Source organism: Gadus morhua, chromosome 16 (assembly GCF_902167405.1).
Source record: "Gadus morhua chromosome 16, gadMor3.0, whole genome shotgun sequence".
Taxonomy (NCBI): Eukaryota; Metazoa; Chordata; class Actinopteri; order Gadiformes; family Gadidae; genus Gadus; species Gadus morhua.
In genome coordinates, this window is record NC_044063.1 from 16,253,251 (window position 1) to 16,277,311 (window position 24,061).

Here is a 24,061-nt window from a genome sequence, read left to right on the forward strand (position 1 = left end):
TATTCCTGCAGCCCACGGTGGTTAGAGGTTCCCTGGGCGTGAGAACTAGTGATGAAGAGGCTGAGGCCTGACATCTAAATATATCAAATGTGTGGCTCAGCAGAGGAGGTGGGAACAGCAGGGCATTAAAAATAAATAGAGGCCCTCTCAAGCTATACACAGACAGCGTAATTACCGTCAAACCCCTCCTTGCTAATTACAGCTCCAATGCAAAGAGGAAGCCCCTTTTATTGTGAACATATTCTGGAGCATTCACTGGCATGGGTGATGGAGCCTCATGTATATCAGGGTATGTTTGTTAAAGGGGACATATTATACCACCAGGTGTGAGAGTGATTAGCCTTACAAGCCGTTTCGAAAAATCTGCCCCATATGACATCACTAGTGGGCGTGTCCACCTAGATCTGTGCTTGATAGATGAGCAACGTTTACTTCAGTCCACTGGGTTGGCTGGTAGACTGATCTATCCAGCACAGATCTAGGTGGACACGCCCACTAGTGATGTCGTATGGGGCAGATTTTCGAGACGGCTTGTAAGGCTAATCACACTCACACCTGGTGGTATAATATGTCCCCTTTAATGTACGCTAATGTATTTAATTATCACGTCAAATCCCGGATAAACAGGTGGGCAGCAGAATGGCAGAGTGTCTGCAGTCCTTTTCACTGTGAAGGGTTGCAGCGTGTGCTGGGCACATACTTCAGCAGTCGGTTGAAATTTGAGTCCTCCCCTCAAGTGGGCTCCCCCATACATCTCCCCCTCAGCTCAACGATCTGAACCCAACATGCTTCACTGAGCGCTCAGGCCTTGTTGGCACAGAAGGCAGAGTGTCCGTCTCGTAAGCTGAAGGTTGTGAGTTTGAGCCTCACACCAAGCATTTCTTTTAATATACATAAGTAGCATTTTGTGTAGAAAATGGAAACTAAAGCACAAACATGCATTGTATACTTGACTCTGAAATTACACTCAATGAAATTACTTTGGACTCAAGCCATGAAATATGTTAATGAAGATGTTTGAACATGAAATAAATATTGTCTATTTTCATGTGAAATTAGGTATATATTGTCTCACACAAATATCTTGAAGTTAAGCTAAAATATATTGTCATACACAATGTTCAACATATTTTACATAGTATGGAGTAGGGATGCAACCAGTGGCCGTTTCTTAACAAGCAATTACATGCCTTGTCCTAAACGGGGTATATGTCGAATTGTATCTTTATTGAGGGTCAGGTCAATTTAAAGAGGAATTTGCAGGGGAAAAAAAGTCAATTTTAAATATAATAAATCATATAAATCATCACCTTACCCAAAAAACAATACTGTATTTTGGGTCAGGTGGTCGCGCCTTTTTAAGATGATGGTCACAGATCACGTGTCAGGAGCAAACAATCGTTGACAGTGGGCTGACCGGTGCATCCCTAGTATGAGGTATCATAAAAAGTATTAGTAGAAAAATTTAGTTTGTATGATAAAGACAAATCAAATTAACCAATAAACAGCCAGGCTGGGTTCACTCACAGATTGATGGTGATTAGCATTAGCCTCGATTTTGTGTTCTTAAGTCACAACAGTAGCTTTCGAAAAGGCTCTGCTGGGATTCGAACCCAGGATCTCCTGTTTACTAGACAGGCGCTTTAACCATCTAAGCCACAGCGCCTCCTATGTTACCCAGAAGGATATCACCTTTCAGCCAGGAGGACAGGCTTTGCTTCAAAGTTCAAACCTGGCCTAGGGATATTACACCATAATCTCACAGTACACCAAACAGGTTAGCCCAAAGATAAGCAATTAACAGACAAAGTTAATTGTGTACGATATGATATTTTATGTATATTTTGTTGAAAAAGTTCTGCTTGGATCAAGCCCATGATGTGCCTTTCAATTTCACAGGCATTTTAACCAACCAGGCCAGAGCCCGTCCTGGCTCACCAAAGTGCAACCAGAGTTCATAATCCAAGCCATAATATTTTACTCAAAGTCTCACATCAAACTACAGAAAATGATACATCCCAAGAACATGCCCATGCCCTTTTTGGAAGATCTCTAGCTCAAATGACGAATGATGAAAAGGATAAATCTAAAGAAATCTGAATATAAATATACCCAGCTTGACTGTAATCATCCTAAACCTGGGAAGGTTTCTACCAAGTATGCCGGTCTTACCCTGCATGTACGGTTACACTGAATGGTCGTAAAACACAATCACTGAGTGAGTAATCTCTCAAGGAGCCAAAACCAGTAGGTTTTGGCTCGATGCAAGAGAAGGCATATTCATCTGTAAACGTATTAGCCTCCCTTCGTGGGGGAAAACATTGGGTAACTTAAAATACAAAAACGGATGTGGGAGATCCAAAGGTTAACTGTGGTTGAAACCCAACCTGGAGGAAGAGGGGCATTTCTAGGTTCGCAAAGACAGCAAACACACAACAGTTCCACTGTGAATCCGCCCGATTGCTGCTTTTTATTCTTGCTAAAAACATGTTTTAAAAAACATGTTCAAACATGATGACCAGGAAACATCTTATATAATGAATGCTACTGCCTGTGTTCTTTCATTATTTCAGGATTTCTCCATTTCTTTCTATTCACATAAAATATTCTACATGTACAAGAATGCACACTCCACAGCCCGACAAATAGATAGATACTCTAGAGGTGTTAAGTGAAAAGCTTGTCTCAAAGCTACCACAACAACCCAGTCTGTAATTATAGGTTCATAAAAAAATGCATATGTGATTTAGTAAAAAATGTATATTCATCTGCTTTGAACAGCAGGGATTACAGCTGTGGGCACCAGTCATCAGAAGTCTGAAGATTTCGATATTTGACATAGGCCTCGTAAGTGTGCAATGGATGGTAGAGGAGAATCAGGCCCGTGGGCAAGGCGGCAAAGGGGAAACAAGCGAGTTCACACCTTTCCACTGCAGGGTTGACACACACACACACACACACACACACACACACACACACACACACACACACACACACACACACACACACACACACACACACACACACACACACACACACACACACACACACACACACACACACACACACACGTGGCTCAAGAAGCCCGAACTACCAAATTAATGAAATGATAGGTGTGCAGAACACGGTGAATCAGCCAAAAAATAGTCCTTGTTCTTGCCTTTCCAGGCCTATTTCTCTGCACACTGCATATGAACTATGAAATGTGACAACACATATGACATGAGCGCTTGTGTAAGAAACAGAAATGTGTGGATCACACATTGAAAACTGTGAAGAGGAAAACAATATAAGCTACACAGGAATAAACAATGGACCAATAGTGGGAATAAGAAGCAGGGGAGGAAAAGTGAAGGACAGAAGGAGATGGAAAAAGAAACGAGGAAGCCAGAATGGTGTGGGCATGTTTTCGTGGCGACGCATGGCAAACAAAGTGTGTTCTTCTCACCATCACCTCACCAACAAGGGAAGGAGTCACGCGTCATAACTATTGCAGCCTTACCTCCACCCTTCCAAGTGTGCACACCATTATCATGTGCACTGCATAACCAATAATGTTACCTGAACTAAGAGTTCAGCACATAATCTTGAATTTAACGTTTTATTTGGCCTGAACCAAATATTAACTTTGAATTACCTTATTTGGCCTGAACCATTAATATTTGGCCTGAACCAAATATTAACTTTAAATTACCTTATTTGGCCTGAACCGACCAGACATGGCCTTTGTGTTGGCAGGTCTGGGATTGGTCAAAAGAAAGCTGCCTTAAAAACACAACAAGGGAAACCTAAACGGAAGTTGCCACAATATTCTAGGAAGTGCCTGCTCTGGTCAGTATTACTGATTACATACTCCTGATAGTGATATTGTATCAACATATTCCGCCTCACAAATTAAGCAAAGCCAATGCTGTTGGACATTTCTTCGAACAAATATGAGATTGCGCTCATATTCTGAGAGGATAGGCAAAAAGCAAATTCCTCGGTTGAAAAAATAAAGTGGCACAGATTCAGGGTGAGTATTTATGAGGTTTCTTTCATGGGCTTAATTTACAACCTTCATAAGACAAGCATCAGACTGTCAGCCCACTAGGAGGAAATCCTAAGTGCTCTTCTTCCAGCTGTCGATCAACGGTCATGACAATCTAAGACCACACGACCACATCTAACCTTACAATCTCATTTTATCCTCCTTGATATCAAAAAGGAGACCTGGTCCCCACCTTTAGGGAGAGAGATAGAGTTTATATGTGTTGAAGGAGAGAGGGTGGGTGCCCAAAGTGAACGGTTGTCAGGGCAGAAAAGGATTTAACTGGATTGAGGACGTTAAGTTGACTCCCTCTCTCTGACTCCCTGCTGTTCTCTCTCTCCCTCTCTCTCTCGGGATAAAGCTCACTGCCCCCCTTTCTTTCTGAGTTTTCTTTGCCATCATGCTATATGGCTATAGAGTGTGCCAGCCAACCGGTAGGCCCAGAGAGCCACATTTACATTCGGTTAGAATATATATAGTTCTGTTTGTGTAAATGTGTGTGTGTCTTGGATTGAAGAGTAACTGTAGGCTTGCCCCCCCCCCTATGAACTGACATATTAATACTTGCTTCACATTTTATCTAAGATCGGAGGAGTTAAGGTAATTGACAGTGGCAAGATTGAACTTTATCATGTCTTGTTTTATTAAGCTAATTGAACCAGAACAAGTGGCCCAGCGCAGCGCCGGGACCAATTGGTTTCAATGAAGCTGCTGTCCCTGTTATAATCCACTGTGAGGATTGGTGAGGGATTTAAGGTCAGGGCAGATACTGGGTGGACGGAATGGAAGAGTATTGTCTTTAGTTGTAATCCCAATTGAAGACACACAATTTCATGGTAATACAAATGGACAATTCTGTAGTAGTAGTAGATTTATATGATTTATTATATTGTAGTAGTAAGCAAGTAATTCAGTGTCACATCTGTTGAGATATATTTCACTTTCCTTTCTGTAGAAAAGAAAACATTCTCTTGAGCAATGTGCGATGCATAGATATCTGGAAACGACCATTCCCCTGTAAATGCATAAAAAGATGGTTGTGTTCACAATCCATTGACAATGTGGTTAAACGCGTCTCCCTTCCAATTTGGTTTTGAGTCATGAGATCTTCCGTTGCATCTTGTATGTGTTCACACCTGTATTCATAGCAGTTTGGTTTGAATTCACTAAAGACACCAGTTTTGGGTCCCATCATGTCTGTGCCAAAGCCAGAGACAAGTCAAGCCAGACATATGCTTTCGCCTCTCAGCAAAAAGTGCACCCAACACTGAAGTTAGCTGCACTTCCCCCAACCCTTGATCATGTTGTTCGGTTGATGTATTGAAATGAACCAAACTGGGCAGTTCCCATGATGGTTCATTCCAATGCATCAACATCAATATGTAATAATACAATGTGAAAGACTGAAAGCCAATATCTATATATGCAACAGGCATACTGCTTTTCCCCCAAGTGTACGTAAAACAGACATAGGCATTTGTATGAATCCTTTTTTCAGAATCATTTGTTTCAGAATAAAGACTGAATGATTCTGTGCATTGTAAATAGACAGGACAGAGAGAACCGAAAAAGCAACAATTATAAATTGATACATGGAGAAGGAAGGTGAGGAATAGAGAACTTAGCATTAGAAGCATACTGTCATAAATAATCAACACTGGGACAGCAAGGGAATAAGGAAACACGTTTTCCCCCAATGCCAAAAACAGGAATCCGCCAGATATTCATTGGACAGCACACAGAAAAATGCACTCAAAACGTCTGTGCCCACACACACACACACACACACACACACACACACACACACACACACACACACACACACACACACACACACACACACACACACACACACACACACACACACACAATACAAAGGGGAATGAAGAATAAAAACCTTACTGATTTAAATAAAGCAACATGATGAAAGTGACACAAAAAATGAAAAGAAAGGAAAGAAAGCAAAAGAGAGACAGAGACATAGACAGAGACAGAGACAGAGACAGAGACAGAGAGAGAAAGAGCAGGAAGAAGACAGCAGGAAATTCCTTCGTTTTTTCCCTGGTCTTGTGTGCTTAAGTAAACTGGAATGAGAATACTCCTCTCTTCCCCGCTGCCTCCCTCCATACACCCCTGAAATCTCAACAAAACTAAACTATGACTGTCGACAGAAGTCTGTGCGTGTGTGTGTCTGTGTCTGTGTCTGTGTGTGTGTGTGTGTGTGTGTGTGTGTGTGTGTGTGACGTGTGTGTGTGTGTGTGTGTGTATGTGTGTGCGTGTGTGTGTGTGCGTGGTGGAGTAATAACAATAACATTGTAATAATTATAATAAACCCAATGGTCAGTCATCACCAGTAGATGGCCAAATTAAGTTACACTTTCCTCCTTCATGTCTTTGTTGTTGATAATTGGGCAGTGTGGGTATATGAGTGTTATTTGCGACAGACAAGGAGAGATGGGTTACAGGATACTGGGATGAGATTCAGAAAAGTTCATTAGTAAAGTAAACCTGCATGTGCTTGCTGGGTGTGTGTGTGTGTGTGTGTGTGTGTGTGTGTGTGTGTGTGTGTGTGTGTGTGTGTGTGTTTTGTTCTTATATACAGTATATATATGTTTTTCTCTGTGGCTGTTTCTCTGGGAATGTATGTTTCTCAGTGTGTGTGTGTGTGTGTGTGTGTTTGTGTGTGTGTTGGTGACTCTTGTACCTCATATCATCGAGCAGGTCGCACTCTGTCTGGTGTTTGAAGTGCAGCCTGGTCATCTGGTCTGTGTGCGTGTTCTTCAACTCCTGCGTCACTTTGACCTGAACAACACAACACAAAGTGGTTAAAGCCCCCTCGTCCTTTTCATTAAGTCTTCATTCTTAAAGTTTTTACAATTTAGATGTTTAGTCATAGTGAGTTACAGTGACTTTGTTCAAAACCCATATCATGAGGAAGCCCGTAGGGGTCATCTTGCTTGATAACGCCTACAAGTAGACTGAAGTCATTGGGGTTCAAACCTAGAAACTGGGGTCAGCTGGACAAGTTTGCACCGGAGCATCTTTAGTGTGTGCGATTAGGAATTAAAGAAAAGCTGATCGGGACACATTCTCAGCATATCCATGACTGTTATGATCTTCTGGGTGGTTCCCTCCATTTTTACACAATCAAACGTTGTCTTTCTATTGGCATTGAAGGTTTTGTCTCTGTATAGTGATTACATTGTTTTAGACTCCTGTAGTCAAAAATACAAAAGGCTTTTTTTATTCAGTCAATACTGCCAAAACCGATACTTAATATGCCATGAGAATGGATGACACTTGGCAAACTGTGCAGTTTCCAGACTAAATATCTGTTTTTTTTATTCACAAGTTTCAAGTAAAATACATTGCTCAGCTTTCTGACAAGGACACAGGATAACAGTCAGACCAGAACATTTTCTGTCCATGTTTTTCGGTTCTTAGTTTGTTGGCTAAGAAGCTGATGGTGTAAGGTTTCAGGGGCCGATTGATCTTTATGATGATGTGCACAGTAGCCGTATGAACAAACAACGTGCACACACCTGCACGTAATACACAACAACACACAAGCTGAGAGTCACTGGGAAGGTCATTGTTAATTGTCGGGAGAATTCCATTGGCTATTCACAGCGGTAACAGTGGGAAATTCATGACGGTTCTAGAAAAAACAAAACACATTACACATACAAACACCCACCCACACAGCTACATAAATTAGCACAAATATAACCCCACATACTGTGTCAGTTAGGCCTACACTCCCAGGAGTCATTACACGCTGGCAATCACACACACACACACACACACACACACACACACACACACACACACACACACACACACACACACACACACACACACACACACACACACACACACACACACACTTCCTTTATTTCCTTTGCTTTTGAAGATAAGTATGGGGTGGTTCATAACATCATTAAGACTTAAATTACTACTTGGTATTTTGTCTCCTTCAGAGGAAAACTACAGGTGGAGGGGGGGGACGGCACATGAGAGAATTGGTCAAGCAAAATAAAAAAGAAGAGAGGAAGAGTGAGTGAGAAAGAAAAAAGTGGGAAGTGATGGAGTTAAACAGACTGATTGAAGCAAACAAGGTTAAAACGAAACAGAAAGACTGGGTTCTCACTTCTCAGACAGAGTGAGTAAGGGTTATTTTATAGAAAGGTGTTGAAGTTGGAAGCAAACAAGGTTTAAACATGAATCACTGATATTCATGTATACATATGACACAACAGAATATGTAACTACACACAGTGTTGAAATGAACATGAGTCAATAAACATAGATATAACCTTTGGTTACATGGGGTTAAGGGTTAGGGGGCGTGCATGTGTGTTGACACATTAATAATTCAGTCTGTCACACACAAATAAGAAAAAAGGAAAGAAAATAGGATGTGCATGTCTGTCTGCCTGTGTGTGTGTGTGTGTGTGTGTGTGTGTGTGTGTGTGTGTGTGTGTGTGTGTGTGTGTGTGTGTGTGTGTGTGTGTGTGTGTGTGTGTGTGTGTGTGTGTGTGTGTGTGTGTGTGTGTGTGGTCCATGCAGACTCACACACGCATTATGTGTCACGCTTTGGGTTATTCAGTTTGCAAAATCTAGAGGCACCAGTGGGACTAACTCATAATTAAAAGAAAGCCCAGCAGAGGTGCCACACAAGGGTAATTAGTTATCCGGCATGGATCTATCAAACACAAAATAACATGCATTCGGGTAACAACTGAACTATATTAACATTGTCACTTTTTGTTTTGTTCTTATCCAGCAACGCCACCTCAATATACACAGGGCCTAGATCAAATACGATTAGATATTTAGTTGTCTGGGGGGAGAGGGGGTGTTTGCACGACCGTATGTACATTTCGCCGACGAGCATCGCTATGACATTAGCGTTCACGTTATTCTGAGGCTACTGTCTTAAAGCGGTGTTTTCGATTATGTGGATTTTTGCATTGAGGATGTGTCTTATCATAGGTCACCTTTTGTTGAGTAATTTATTTGCACTGCTGTTGCGCTGTGGCTGGAAAGGTAATGGGACGACAATCACAGCATCTTCTGGGTACTGACTGGCATGTCGTGGCTAAAATAGCTTCAGTAAATCATCCGTGATATTCATGGATGATTTGAGTCAAAACGCTTTCGATTGTATGCACATGCATGTGCCGTTTTGACTACTACGTTAACTCAGCATAGCTAGCGAATTTGGCTAACATTAGCTAGAAAGGGATATTATCTTTGGCTCTCAGAGCAACAGCAGCATCACATTTAGGCTGAAACACGTCAAATACTACTACTACTACTACTGAAACACGTCTGCACGGTTAGCGAGAAACACTGGAAAAACCTCACCTTCCTCGGCGGTGGTTGCATTTTGGAGTATTGACATGAATGGTATTGCCCCTGCGAAATGTGTTATAATTCCAAATAAATCCAGCTTGGATCCAGTGTTTGTTGCTATAAAACCCCCCAATATAAGGGAGGAGAATAGGAAGTCAGATTTTTACACCAGCGTCCATGATCAGTGATAGATAGCTTTTTTAAGACCAAAAACTGAAGCTATCACGGTAGACTAATCACACTCTGCTTAGTTGCCTCTACAGCCAGAGGACTGTGTTCCACTGTACCGTGTTGTGAAGCTGGGTGACAGAATCGCGGAGAAGAAAAGGCAAAGGATATGGGTAAATTAACGGGGAAGCCCACGTCAGCTCAGCTCAACAGCACCACGCTGTGGTGATGGACGAAATAACCTCCGGCTTCCCTTCAAAACGGAACAGATTATCTTTGTTTGCATCTGGTGTCCCATGGTGTCATCATAACTCGAACCAAAATCATTATCGTGTTTGAGTAACCTGTTTTGACATCAAAATTACGAAGCAAGGGGATGCAGTAATCCTTGTTTGGTGTTAATGGTTTTCTTTGTTGATTCATAAAGACGATTGACAGGAGACTGGGATCCGCAGAACTGCATAGCAACAAGAAACCGCAGTCGATCACTGATAAATCGCTCGATGTATCCAGACAATCTCCGCTTCTTTGGTAGTTTGAGTTGACAGTGGGTCGAAACTATTTTCAGTACTCAGCTCAAACATTACATTTTTATGTAACACATCTCTTCATTTATTTCAGTATTTTTTTTGCATCGAGAGTATAGGTGGGACCGTGGGAAGGTGCTTCGAACGTTAACAAGTAGGCCGAAATGAAAGCCCACTTAAATTACATCACATGGAGTCGCTCAGCAAGGGTTACAATTAAAAAGGATAGTAAAATATTCACAATGGAAGTTTAACCCACCTATTAAAAAATTGCTGTATTTAAGAACTTAGTGCCTGATGCCTCCATCCCTGCAACCAAACATATGGGACTATAGGTGTGAGTACCAAATGTGTTCGGCTGCCAGATCGGTTCGGGGTCCTCCGCTTACTGATGAAGTATCGACACAAGCCAACGGTAAAACCCGGGAGTGTTGTTTATATACGGTGCTCAATCAGTTTTGGCTTTGATTTCATTGCACGGAGCCCGTTCTCTCACAAAGCCATTGGAAACACGTCTAAAAGCACTGATGAATGCATATTTTTATTTTCACATATGTTAAAGTAAGGATTGGCATTGTTAAAGTTAGATATTAAGACAGTATTTTCTAGTTTCTATTAACTGAAAATGAAGAACTTGGACAGTCATATGATTGATGAGATTTTATTTGCTCATACAAAACAGAATAAATAAGACAATAAATTGATACAACTGAGGAACAGCTAAATGTAAATCCATAAAAAACGGCATGTTTAGATCCCATGGTGAATTGAGGATGAATTCATGAATGTGTTCAGATTAGTTATTCATCCTATTCCTTAAAAATAGATTTATTTTTTTATGTTTTTCCAGATGTTCAATGAATTGTATCCTTGCCTATACAACTAATAACAATAAATAATGTAACATTTTCCTCGTTTCCACTAGGGGTATCTTTGCTCTATAATTTAACAAACATCTGTAAAATATTCAAGGTAGGCCTATAAGAATCGATATAATGTGTTACCGCGTTCATGAATATATCCTCAATTGGCCGTGGGATCGAAACATGATGTTTTCATGGATTTACACTGAGCTGTATGTGTGTATGTGAATTGCAGTGTATGTGTTTGGATACACACACACGGGCACACACACTGACATATTTGTATATTATTATATATATTTTTATTCATGTGGCCTGCAGTGGCGATATCGCACAGGTGTATTCCCACAGGCTCGGAAAACAATAGTCATCAAGCCATATCTCCACTCCTCTCGACGGGAAGGGGGGGGGGGGGGGGTGAATACCATCTGAAAGAAGCAGAGGTGTGCAGATGTATTTATCTTGAGACCTTCAACTTCATACAATTAGTCTCGTCAGGGATTTGTATCCATATTTACAACTTAAATGTAGCCTACCTATGATCTTGGACGGCAGATGTCATCACAGTAGCCTATACCCCCCGTCGTAGCTGTCGGAATATATTCCTTCCAGTTTGCCTCTTTTCCCTGTACCAATATATCCTAAAACAGAAAAAAAAAATGAAATCATAGTCTAACCACACACTTTGCATGCGGGTCTATACAGGGATGACCTCAACACTTCATGTAGGCCTTCTGACGCATAAGATTAGGGACTTGGAGCAGCAACAGTTGAGTGGAGGGCTACCTCGAGAACAACTTATGGCATTCTGGAATTTATGTTATCACCTCCTGTTCCAGTAGTCCGTCTGTTTATAAGGAGGAATGGGTGTTTTGTCAAGAGTGGCTAAGTGATACTTGAGTTATATTACGGCAACCCGATGCCGTTGCCTCCCATAAAACGTTGCTGCTTAAAGTCCCTATTATCGAAGTTAAGAACCTGTGCAGACTTTGTAGAGCCGACCACATGCCATGCAGGTCCCAATACTGTACATGGTGTAGAACTCTGCTCTGTAGTTGGCGGATACTCTACACTAGTGATGGCAGTCCAACACTGAAGCTTCGATACGTGCTTCATACCATTAACTACACTAACCATTTAACCACTGCTTCGGAGGTTGCTTTGGTACGGAAAATCACGTGACATATGACGCCAGAAACAGCAACTGCTTCTTTCTCTGAATGAATCGCCTGAGTGGTTTGCGGCGCCACACACTGCCACTACAACTGGCACTGCCTCGTTTCGAGTCTGAATTCTAGCGCCTTCAAAGCATAAAAACTTTAATGCACAACATTGCGTTTGGTTCATAGTAGCCTATCTCATACTGTGACAGTCATTACGTATTGATTTATCATCATTATGGAAACATCTAGGAAGTGAGGTCGTTCTGACATGTGGAAACACTTTATTCTGTTCAGCGGTACATGACCGATCCACCTCTGGAAATATCCGAGGTGGAGTACTAGATCAATCACAAAATGTGTACCCTCATCTCTTCATGCTGGCACAACAATGTTTATGTACACCGGCCTCATCTGTTCCTTCTGAACAAGTGTTCTCGTGGATGAAGTTGTGGAGAAGTTGCGAGCAAAAAAAGAAACATGCTCAGTCCAAAAAGTGTTGAAAAAATAATGGTCCTGAATCAAAATCTTTTGAGTATTCCCTATCCCACATACCCCCTGGTTACACAAGCAGAGCCAACTTCTGCCATATTTTCCCAGCACATTCTTATTTTCCCCAAGCACTCTCCCCAATAGCACAATAGACAACTTCATTTGTCTTAATTTGTAAAGAATAATGATATCACAATCTTTGTATACGTGTGTGTGTGTGTGTGTGTGTGTGTGTGTGTGTGTGTGTGTGTGTGTGTGTGTGTGTGTGTGTGCGTGCGTGCGTGCGTGCGTGCGTGCGTGCGAGATTTGGTGCGTGCGCACTAGATTTACGTCACTGTCTTAAAGCCTCCTGGCCACTAGCTAGCCAGGCTAATTTAGTTGCAGCCTTGGCACTTCACCAGGAGAGGTCACTGTTACTGAAGCTTCAAGTAATGAACCCATTTTCGAAACAATGTGCCTAAGTGGTTCAGTGCTTCACCAAAGCTTCATTTGCCCATCACTACTCTACACCATGTAGTGATGCCTGTGACAAACAAAGTGTAAGATGAAAGAGCACATTTATTTTTATAGAGCAGTAAAAACATGTATAGACCCCACAGGACATTACATTATTAGATTAAATTAGGATATTGTACACTGATGCACCCTTCACTGAAGCACTTACTGTTGAGCCACAGAAAATGTGCCTGTCTTTTGAACTTGTCAGTGGACAATATGTCCCTGAAGGTGGAACACACCAGAGCCAGAGTTGGGTAAGCTTTATCTCCCTCTTGGAGTACCACCTCAGTGAGGATGTCAGACAGCACTGACTTTGGCAACTGTAAAATATATGTCAGGCAAGATCATAGATAACACAACACAGTTTCAAACGCAATGGGGCTGTAACGGGTTCCAATGAGTCAGGACACAGTTCTTGGTGAAAATTAAGCGAACTCCGGTTTATTTCCTGTTCGTGGCAAATAAACACAATGTACATGAACAAATGGACAACGACGAATATTCGTTCAGTCCGTCCCGTGGTCTAGCTACGCTCTCTCTGGCTCGCAGAGAGCGTCTTCCTTCTCTCTCTCAACCCCTCACTGAAAGACAAGCAGGCACATAAATACACACTTCCTGATTGGGTCAGATTGCAGACACCTGTCCGCAATCAGACCCCATCACCCCAGCAGATCCGGTGCTGCATACTCCCCCTGCAGGCAAGACGCCGCCCCACCTCCACAGGGGCGTTTAAAGCTTTTTTGCATAAGGCTACAGCAATTTGAATATCGAAAATTATATGTAAATTGATTATAACCCATCCCAATATGTGCCCATTTGGTTTCCAAAACCACAAAAACATATGGGATGTAAAGTGTTTAATTCTTTATCAATGTCCTTTAAAGAGCTAAAGAAAGCAGTCGATGAGTTAATAATAATTACAGCACCAGTGAAGTAAAAACAATTACCTCCGAAATGAAGCACAGGTCGGACTTCTGAGACTGAACCTTTAAAGGACAAATAAACTCTTATTGTTCAATTACATTAAAAAAAAGCTTAGTATGGATAAACGATGTACAGACAGATTGATATAAATATATATATGCATGTATGATCAAAACTGCATTTCTTCAAGCATGTCACCTTATGTTCAGTCTTTCTGGCCTTTGGGACCCTAAACACTGGCTCCAACCCTGCGAGCAATGCTCGTGCCTCCTTGTTTCAGTATGCAAGCATCCGTCCGTGGCTTTTGAGTGAGATAGTAACATAATAGTTAAACCTATTTATAAAAAAAAATTATTTAAGAAATTACTTTCAAAATTCTGTCATACCCATCGATCTGGAAACGTTCCATCAGGGAAATGCACCACCATTTCCTGATGTCTGCCATGTCCAGCTAAAAGTAATGGAAGAATATATGCATTAGGTTGAGTACTAATTGTCATTTTCAGACAAAAATCAGTACTTATAACTTCTCTGCTCAACATTAAACATTTTGCATGCCAGTTACTGTTTTGAGTAAAGTCTCCATAAATAAACGTTAAAAAGAAACAACACAGTGGTGTTGGTTTTATGTCTCCTTTGTCCCATAAATAAAATACTGACCTCGGTGAAAAGAAATGGAGCATCTGTGCAGGTGCAGAATGCGTACTGTAAAAGGGAAACATATGAAGTTATGACAGTGTCAAATAATACCAATACACCTTAAATAGAGACTACATAAGATATTTACCATCAGGATGAGGACACCACAGTAATTGCCGGTGGTTTGGCACGGGAAACTCTGTAAGACATAGGCAAGGCATTAGATGGGCAATACCACACTGACATGGGCTAAAGGAAAATAAAAACATGCATATGCAAGTACATGAAACGAAAGAACTGTACCTCCAAGTCTCTGCCATGTTTAGTTCTCCACTGGCCTGGGGCAATGCGCTGTGCTAGGTCCCTGTGAAGACCAATCAAAATGATTAGGTGTCCTTACTTCAGAAATACCATTGCAAGCAAAAATAGCATTTATAGCCACTGAACAGGGCTAACCTTGAAAATGGCCTTTGAACGAGGCTTGATTATATTTCATAGTATCCGGTTGCAGACATTGTTTTTTGAATGAATTGTATTAGAAATTGAATCTAAATCAGTTGACAACCCTTGCCAATAGAATACTATGAAATCTGTACAATATCCATGCAAGCCACAGAACAGGGATGATAGCTGTCCATATGTTACAAAACCTAAAAATGTCCTGGTAACGAATGTCACCAAACCCTTCTGGTTCTAGAGAGTCCAGCAAAATGAGCTCTCTATCTGCTGGTTTCATGACCTGTCAACCATTCACAGAACAGCTCAGATCACAAACAGTCCATAATTAGGAATGAAAACATATCCCAAAACTGCAGCTAATTTTTACTTCACCGGTTGAGGGTATCTGTAATAGACTCACGCAAAGCACATAGTGGTCTGCTTTCCCTGGCTGTCGGCTCCAGGCAGGGAGGATGATTAGGTCCTTCTGCAGCAGGTCACCCTAGCAATTTGAACACATTTTTGGGCATTTACTGTTGGTCAGTCTCAAACTACACAGAAGCTTACAGGAAATAATGACGTACTGGAAGACCAGCCATAGGGTCCACTGTTTCAGACTTCCAAGTTGGAACCACATAAGCGTCAACAACGTGGATGTCTTTTCCCTGTATTGATTGAGATGAAATATTCATAGTAATTAGTGCACCACATGGGAAAATTGCAATACAAAACTGTTGAAATGATTTGGAAAAAAATACAATGTTTCACAGGTCAACAAATGACAAAGCCTCACATGTCTTCGGGCGGCCTCCGCCACAAGTTTGAAACATGCGTTTCCAATCTGAAAAAAAAGAGTAACAAAAGTAACTTCTTTTTTTTCTTTTTTTTTTCAAAAATACCCTACATGTTAAACGCTTCCCTATGCCTACATTGGACTCCATGTTCCTAGGAAGGCACAAGCTCCAAAAGTCTTCCCTTGTCAGGCAGACATCCCCCTCTTTGACCAGCATTTCACCTCCAGGTCTGCTAAGGTCAAGGGCATAGTTGAGCTACAAATGAAAGTTTGCAAAACTTACTTTAAACCAGAAAAGAAAACATTAAAAAAAATAACCCTTCTATGATTGTGTAAAAGTAGAAATCTATACCAGCATGTCCTGAACAGGATTTATTTTCTTTAAATAGACCACTCCAGTGGAGGCATACTGGTGGTCAGTGGCCAATTGGGTCGGGACATCAGGCTCGGGCTTGCAGGAGTCCAATGAGAAGGATAATGTACTGTGCAAGAGAGTGTATTTGGAATGGAGTTTCAAAGTGTCCTCATATTAAGAATTATATTACCTCTGAATGTAGGCCTAATGAAAGGCTTCAGCTGGGAAACATTGGCCTTCTGTTTCAGCTGAACCCCTGTCCTGCTGGTCAGCGTTGCCACACCCTTGGACGACAAGGAGGAAATTACATAAGGCCCGGACCAGTTGCCTTCTAGTTTGCCCCCTTTTCGCCCTTGCTTCCTCATGTTGGCCTTCATGACCTCATCCCCATCTTTGAATAAGAAAGACTGAAATTTCTTCCCCTTCGCCTGTTCAAAGGCCTTCTTCTGCCTTTTCTGGGCCACTTTTATGTTGTCGTATATCTGAAAAAAATATGAAATAATTGTAATGTAATTGTTTCTTAAAACATAATTTCAGGAGTAATTGAGATATATATCTATATACACCTCTTCCCAAGGGAATAAGAACAAAGGGAAGAGGGCAGGGGGCGCGGGAAACTTATGGGGTTCTCTGGAATGTGGGCGGGAGTACATAAGGAGGTGGAGCCAAATCAAAGAACAAAATCAAATAGAAAGGGGCAGATAAGGCGGCATGGAAAGCTAAACTTCAGGTAATGGAACAAAACAAAGGCAATTTTGTCTAATTATAATTTAAGAGATATGACACCCTGTTACACTCACCCCCCAGAATTACACAAACATTTGAACCATTAATAAAACTTGCCCAGACCGGACTGTAAACTGACCACAAGAAAACCAAGACTTCGGCAATATGTGCCACCCAATAAAGAGTTAAGAGTACCCAGAAGTTAGCTAAGCCCCTGGGAACACTATAGACAACGTGAAGTGCCATTTACACCACACATACTTAGGCCATACTCGGACCGGGCAAATAATAACAAATAAAAAAAAATAAACAAATAAATAAAAACAATAATAATTCACTTGCCATGGGTAATACCAGGAGACACCTGTCACATAAGCTCAAACATGGACTACAGTGGATACTGGCCGAACACCCAGAACCGTTTCCAGTTGTGCCATGGACTCTATGAACCTAAAGACTGGCTTGATAACTCTCCCAAATCTTGAGGTGTGTCGATCACTTGTCTGAGAACTCTGAGGATGAGCATCAATTACCGGAGAGACATGGGGCTCAGAGGAGGGGGATGACAACGGGGTACCAGCACCAGCAAGCCTATCCAATGCAGGAGAGACCATCAGAATAGGTAAGTCACGACTGCCAGTGTCATCCTCATCCCTGACTGGAGACCGTTCACGGACCCACGAAGCTGTACGGTCATCGCTACCCTCACTGACCCAGGAGAGCGAATCAGCCATAGTGGGATCAACTGCACCACAGTCTGTCTTAATTGCTGATGCCTCACACTCAGGTAAGTTTGACTTGGGGCAGCCATCATTGACACTGCCGACGCCCAGGGTATCCAGACTCACATCCAAGGGGAGGAAGCTGACCTGGAACAGGAGATTCTGGTGCACCACCCTCTCATGTCCGGCTCGATCCCTGATCTTATAGATGTGGAGAGAAGGCTTGGAGGCCACAACCGTGAGAACAACCGAAGAACCTGGTCACCGACGGAGAGAGGCAGACCCTTGAACTTTTTGTTATACTGGTCAGACTGGTGTTTCTGCTCAATTGCAGAGTTCTTCTGAGCCAGGAGCATAGCAGAGTGGAGGTCGCTCGCCCGAGACTTCACATAGGCATCATAGTCACAGACTGTCTCGTCACAGAGGACATTCTTGAATAGGAGGTCAACCGGCAGCCGAGGGACCCTCCCAAACATCAAATAGAATGGCGCAAAGCCAGTTGTCTCATGTGCCGTACAATTATAGACAAATGTCATCATCTGGACCATTTGGGGCCACTTCTGTTTGGATCTGGGAGGGAGAGACCGTAGCATGTTGCCCAGAGTGCGTTGAACCTCTCTGTGCCGCCGTTCCCCATGGGATGGTATGGGGAGGTCCGAGACTTGTTGACACCAGCCAGCTTCAGAAGTTCAGCGATGAGCTCGCTCTCAAAGTTCGCACCCTGGTCAGAGTGGAGACGCTGAGGGAAGCCGTAGACACAGAAGAAGTTGTCCCAGAGCTTCTTCGCCACTTTCCTCGCCGTCTGGTCCTTGCAGGGGAAAGCATGTGCTCATTTGGTGAAATGGTCAGTGACCACTAGCACATCCACAGACTTGTTGTTACTATCCTCGGCTGACCAGAAGTCAATGCACACGAGCTCCAGAGGGGCAGTGGTCTTAATGCTCTCCAGAGGGGCTCTGGATTATCATTATCTGGCTTATACGTTGCCATGGCGCTGTGCGAGACGGCAGCCTTTCCAGTTGCTCCGTAGTACTGTGTTGTTTTTAACTTTATTTTCTTAATGTTTTGCTACTCCTGCAACCTTGTGCAGGAGTAGGGTGTTTTAATATATATCCATGGATATGACGCACTTTAAAGAGAAGCCACGCACAAGTTCTCTTGTTTATCCGAGAGAAGAGTTGTTGGCTCTGAAAACAAGCACACAAGCCGGCGTACGGCACCGTATACCGGCAGCGCTGAGGAGGAGATATCTGGGCTGTAAGGCTGGCGCTAAGCTAAAGGCTTGGCTAGCGGACAATCTGAGGCGTTTTAAGCCATCAATCCCCTCCATCACAATGGGGAACGTGAACGCCTTGCCAAATCAGATTGATGAGCTAGATTTGGCCTTAACTAACCAGCGGATCTACCGGGAGAGCAGCCTGCTAATATTCACAGAGACGTGGCTTACCCACCTCATCCCAGATACTAACGTGAACCTGCCGGGTTTCAGCGCCGTGAGAGCCGATAGAGACACAAAAGCCTGTGGTAAGGGTGCCATGCCGTAATTCCGACGCCTCATTGTTCCGACGTCTCAATGGTCCGAAATATTTCCCATTAGATCGACATGCCACTATGCCGACGGTTCAATGTTCCGAAAACGGAACCCATTGGTCCGAAGGTCCGTTTGTCCGACTTTTCAAAAAGGAGGCGCATTAGGCCGACGGTTCAATATGCCGAATAGGCCAATTCCACATGTGTGATAATGAAACCAAAAATAAAAGACGATAGCTTAAGTTCCAGCAGTGCACTTCACCGAGCCAGACAGTTGATGTGGGCTTGAACGGTCACAAGAGGTGAATTTATGAAGCGCACATTATACAAGGACTAATACTTTTCCCGTAAAGAAGTCAAACGGTGAGTGAAAAACAAATACAATTTTTATCTTTAGTAGCTGTGTGTGGGCCTATATGTGTTGTTTACTGTGTTTACAGTGGGCTTTTAGCCTAAATAATTTCGCTGGTGTAACCCAGGACATATCTCTGTGAAGAAGGCTTCATGCTGCCGGGACCTAGAGCTACTAGCTGTCAGCCTCCGGCCATACTATTTACCGAGGGAGTTTAGTCACGTGATCGCTGTGTGTGCTTACATTCCTCCGAGAGCCGACGCAGCCACTGCCTGTGACAAGATTCACACTGTCACAGCAAGGCTTCAGACTCTACACCCAGAGGCTTTCTTCTTAATTTCCGGTGATTTTAACCATGCCACCCTGGATTCTACTCTGGCTGTTTTTTATCAGTTTGTGAACTGCCCAACTAGAAACAACAAGACAATTGACCTCCTGTATGCAAATGTTAGGGATGCATACAGGGTCACCCCCCTCCCCCCACTTGGGAAGTCAGACCACAACCTGGTCTACCTGCAGCCACAATACACCCCCCTAGTGCAGAGGCAGTCTGTCACAACACGCTCCTTGAGGAGATGGTCTCCTCAAGCAGAGGATGCCCTCAGAGACTGCTTCCAAACTACAGACTGGAGTGTACTACTAACTACGCACGGTGAGGACATAGAGGGGCTGACACACTGCCTGACAGACTATCTAAACTTCTGCACAGATGTAGTCGCCCCTACTCGGACTGTTCGCTGCTATCCAAACAACAAGCCTTGGGTGACGTGTGACGTCAAAACTGTCCTTAATAAGAAGAAGGCAGCCTTCAGGAGCAGGGACAAGGAGGTGATTAAGACAGCACAGCGTGAGCTGAAACAGTGTTTGAAAGAGGCGAACGAGAGCTACAGGAGAAAGGTGGAGCACAAACTGATGGAGAACAATATGAGGGAGGTCTGGGATGGTGTGAAAATCATCACAGGCCACAAAGCTAAAAACAGTACAGAGGGGGGGACTGTGGAGAGGGCAAACCAGCTTAACATCTTTTTCAACAGGTTTGACCAACCATCCCCCCTCCCACCCAGCCAAGGCACCAACATAATGGCACCCTCACTTTCACCACCGTCATTGGATCCCCCCTTCCCCTCACCATTGGACACCGCTCTCCACCCCCCTCTTACCAATCTCTCCTCAAACACCCCAGTGGACCCTCCTCCCTGCATTATTGCTGCTGACCAGGTCAGAGGAGAACTGAGGAAGCTCGCCCAAAGAAAGCAGCGGGCCTAGATAATGTGTGCTCACGCCTGTTGAAGACCTGCGCTGCTGAACTTGAGGAGCCGCTTCAGCACGTCTTCAACCTCAGTCTACAACTAGGGAGAGTGCCCACCCTCTGGAAGACATCTTGCATAGCTCCGGTTCCAAAGAAAACCCGACCTAGTGAGCTGAATGACTTCCGACCGGTGGCACTCACATCACATCTGATGAAGACCCTGGAGCGGCTCCTTCTCAGACACCTCAGGCCTAAGGTGCTGCACGCTCAGGATCCACTACAGTTTGCCTACCGGACAGGGGTTGGTGTGGAGGATGCCATCCTGTATCTCCTACACCGGGCCCACTCACATCTGGACAAGGGGGCGGGCACAGTCAGGATTATTTTCCTAGACTTCTCTAGTGCCTTCAACACAATCCAGCCCCTCATACTACAAAACAAACTGTCAGCTATGCAAGTGGACCCCCACCTGATAACTTGGATCACCAACTACCTCATAGATAGACCACAGTTTGTTAGATTAAAGGACACCACATCGACATCTTAATCAGCAGCACTGGGGCGCCTCAGGGGACTGTGCTGGCCCCTCTTCTCTTCACCTTATACACCTCAGACTTCAGCCATAACTCTGAATCGTACCACATTCAGAAGTATGCTGATGACACAGCCATCATGGGGTGTATAGGGGGGGACCAAGAGGAGGAGAACCGGACTCTAGTGAGAGACTTTGTCACCTGGAGCCAAGCAAACAGCCTGCAGCTCAACACATCAAAAACCAAAGAGCTGTTTATAGACTTTGGGAAGTCAAGGCCACGCCCCCAAGCAGTGGACATCAATGGGGTAGAGGTGGAAACCGTGGGCAGCTACAAGTACCTGGGAGTGTGGCTTGACAAAAAACTTGACTGGGCAATCAACACCGACCACCTCTACAAGAAAGGCCCAAGCAAAATTAAGGAGGCTGCGATCTTTTAATATCTGTAGTAAACTTCTGTCAATGTTCTATCAGTCGGTGGTCGCCAGCATCCTTTTTTACACTGTGGTGTGTTGGGGAGGCAGCACAACCAAGAGGGACTCCTCCAGGCTTGACAAGCTCATCAGGCGGGCCGGCTCTGTGGTCGGCTTCAAGCTGGATTGTCTGGTGACAGTGGCAGAGGAGAGAACCACAAAGAAGCTTCTGGCCATCCTGGATGACACCAGCCACCCTCTGCACACTGTCATCAGCAACCAAAGAAGCTCCTTCAGCGACAGGCTGCTCCTCCCCAGATGCCGCACCAACAGACTAATGAACTCCTTTGTCCATCGTGCCATCACACTCCACAACTCCGCACTTGGAGGGAGGAGGGGGGGCAGCAGGAGGAGTACAGTACAGTGGATAAAGGGAAATAGAAATAGGATAGACTGATCGAGCTTGCATAATCTATTTATTTATTTATTTATTGCTACACACTCCATTATTAACACAAATAAGATATAATTGCTTCTAACATCTGCTGCTGCTGCTTCTTCTTTTTAAAATGTATTTATTTATACAATGTCTTGTTGCATTTTAGCTTGTGTTTTTCTTGCTTGTTTATGTGTCTTGTCTGTACCACCGCTGCTGGAATTTTGATTTCCCTGAAGGAGCATTCCCAAGGGATCAATAAAGTGTCTATCTATCAATCTATCTGCATAAAGCTACCTTTTGCCCTTAGCGGTAGTGGGAAGGGGACCAATTAGGTCAATTCCAAGGACACTCCATGCCTTGCTGACATTAATAGGATGAAGGACAGGGGCAACCGTCTTCATCCCTTCCTGACGCTGACAACGGGGACATTCATCAACCTTTAAAGCAGTGAAATAAAGTTCCATCAAGATCTACTGGTATCATGGTATTACATAAGTGTGACAAAGCAAATAACAAATTATTTTGTCCATTGTCCTGCGCCTCCCTGGATGATCTCCAGTGCCGAGGTTGTCATGGCACTCCCGGAGGACATCACGAGCCCGCTCATTAGTGCACACCACCAATCTCGCTTCGTTTTTGTGCCTATGATACAACTCCTCATCTGATGCAGCGGGAAAAAACAATTCATTTTAGAGCTGCCCTGACTAAGAGTTTTCCATTTAGAATATTCCCTCTCATTTCTTTCGTATAACAACATTACTAGTAAAACAAACAAGTTAACTATTAGGGGGCACCCCTACTTCATTTATGAATGTGTATGCACAATCTGTGGTTAGGTAACATTATGACAACAGGGTTAGGGTTAACTTAGTGGCTTCAGAAAATCTAGTATAATTGCCAAGTTACAAATAAAGGTTAAATACAAGCAAATGTTTTGGGCAGTACTTGGAAGAAAAAAGCAAAGGAATAGTGCCAATACAGAATACTTACGATAAACTGGCTCAAATGTGCATTTGCGTTTGACACACTGTGACTTACCTTTCAGAAGGTAGGTCTTTGAGAGCCTCCTAATGTTGGCCTTCCTGCTCCATGGGTTTGGGGCGGTTGTTGTTAGGCTGTGGTATGTGTTTAGATTGAGGTAATGCTTGACTTCCGTATAAAACGCTTCCATTTCTGGGAAAATAAATGAAATAAACAAAGACAGTTTTCAGAATTAAGGCCAGAAAACAATTAATTCAATGGTATTAGGGAAAGGGTAGTCTGGCTGAACGGAAGTGGACAGCGTCTATTGCTTAGGGGCCGATTTGGCCGCGACTCCTCCCCTTCCGGTTGCTGGCGTTACCGTATTGTGCTCCCCCTCAAACTCGAAAACTAGGCAGTATGGCGAGTTTGGAAGAGGACTTTGACGGCGCTGTAAAGTTGGCATGTTTGGCTCTTTCCGTGGACACATCTCTGGACAGTATAACATTGTTTTCCAAAGAGACACATGAATAGCAGTTGGTGGTAAATGGCTATAGGCCTACAGACAAGTTTTCGAAATTGTTTGTGGAACTAGACATCCAATCTTGTTTAATTTTAATATAATGTAATTACTGATTACTGACTATCTGATTTCATTACAATGGTAGGACCACAACATAGCCTGTTTTGACATTACCTTGGAGACTCCGTCGGGCAGGATTCTCCCCGGGGACGATGCGTTTGCGGTCACGACTATCGCCGGTTGGTGTGGATTTGGCGCATCGTTTCACTCTGACAGCGGCATGAGCGTTTGACATGGATTTAACCAATGAACCGATCCGTTCCACTTCACAATAGCTCCTACGGTATTTCTTTAGTAGTGTTCTACAAGA

At 43.4% G+C, this 24,061-nt stretch overlaps 1 protein-coding gene, 1 long non-coding RNA gene and 1 other non-coding gene across 6 annotated transcripts in view; all 3 read right to left on the bottom strand.

Moving 5' to 3' along the window:
• fchsd2 (FCH and double SH3 domains 2) overlaps positions 1 to 9,686 on the bottom strand; it is a 55,600-nt gene extending 45,914 nt beyond the window's left edge. For all 4 annotated transcript variants that reach the window (XM_030380674.1, XM_030380673.1, XM_030380672.1 and 1 more), the window contains exons 1-2: positions 9,401 to 9,686; positions 6,735 to 6,832 (exon numbers count right to left, since the gene is read on the bottom strand). In XM_030380674.1, coding sequence (XP_030236534.1) covers positions 6,735 to 6,832; positions 9,401 to 9,421 — 119 coding nt within the window. In that variant the 5' untranslated portion in view covers positions 9,422 to 9,686. The remainder of the gene's footprint in view (positions 1 to 6,734; positions 6,833 to 9,400) is intronic.
• Positions 1,593 to 1,666, bottom strand: trnat-agu (transfer RNA threonine (anticodon AGU)). The gene has a single exon. It is a non-coding gene; the product is annotated as a tRNA-Thr (tRNA).
• A 3,825-nt stretch (positions 9,687 to 13,511) lies between the features above and the next one.
• Positions 13,512 to 16,146, bottom strand: LOC115561807 (uncharacterized). The gene is made up of 11 exons (XR_003979973.1): positions 16,027 to 16,146; positions 15,891 to 15,938; positions 15,682 to 15,762; positions 15,519 to 15,599; positions 14,963 to 15,023; positions 14,808 to 14,858; positions 14,681 to 14,725; positions 14,407 to 14,471; positions 14,219 to 14,321; positions 14,044 to 14,082; positions 13,512 to 13,677 (listed from the first exon to the last, which is right to left on the bottom strand). It is a non-coding gene; the product is annotated as an uncharacterized LOC115561807 (long non-coding RNA).
• Between the last annotated feature and the right edge of the window lie 7,915 nt (positions 16,147 to 24,061).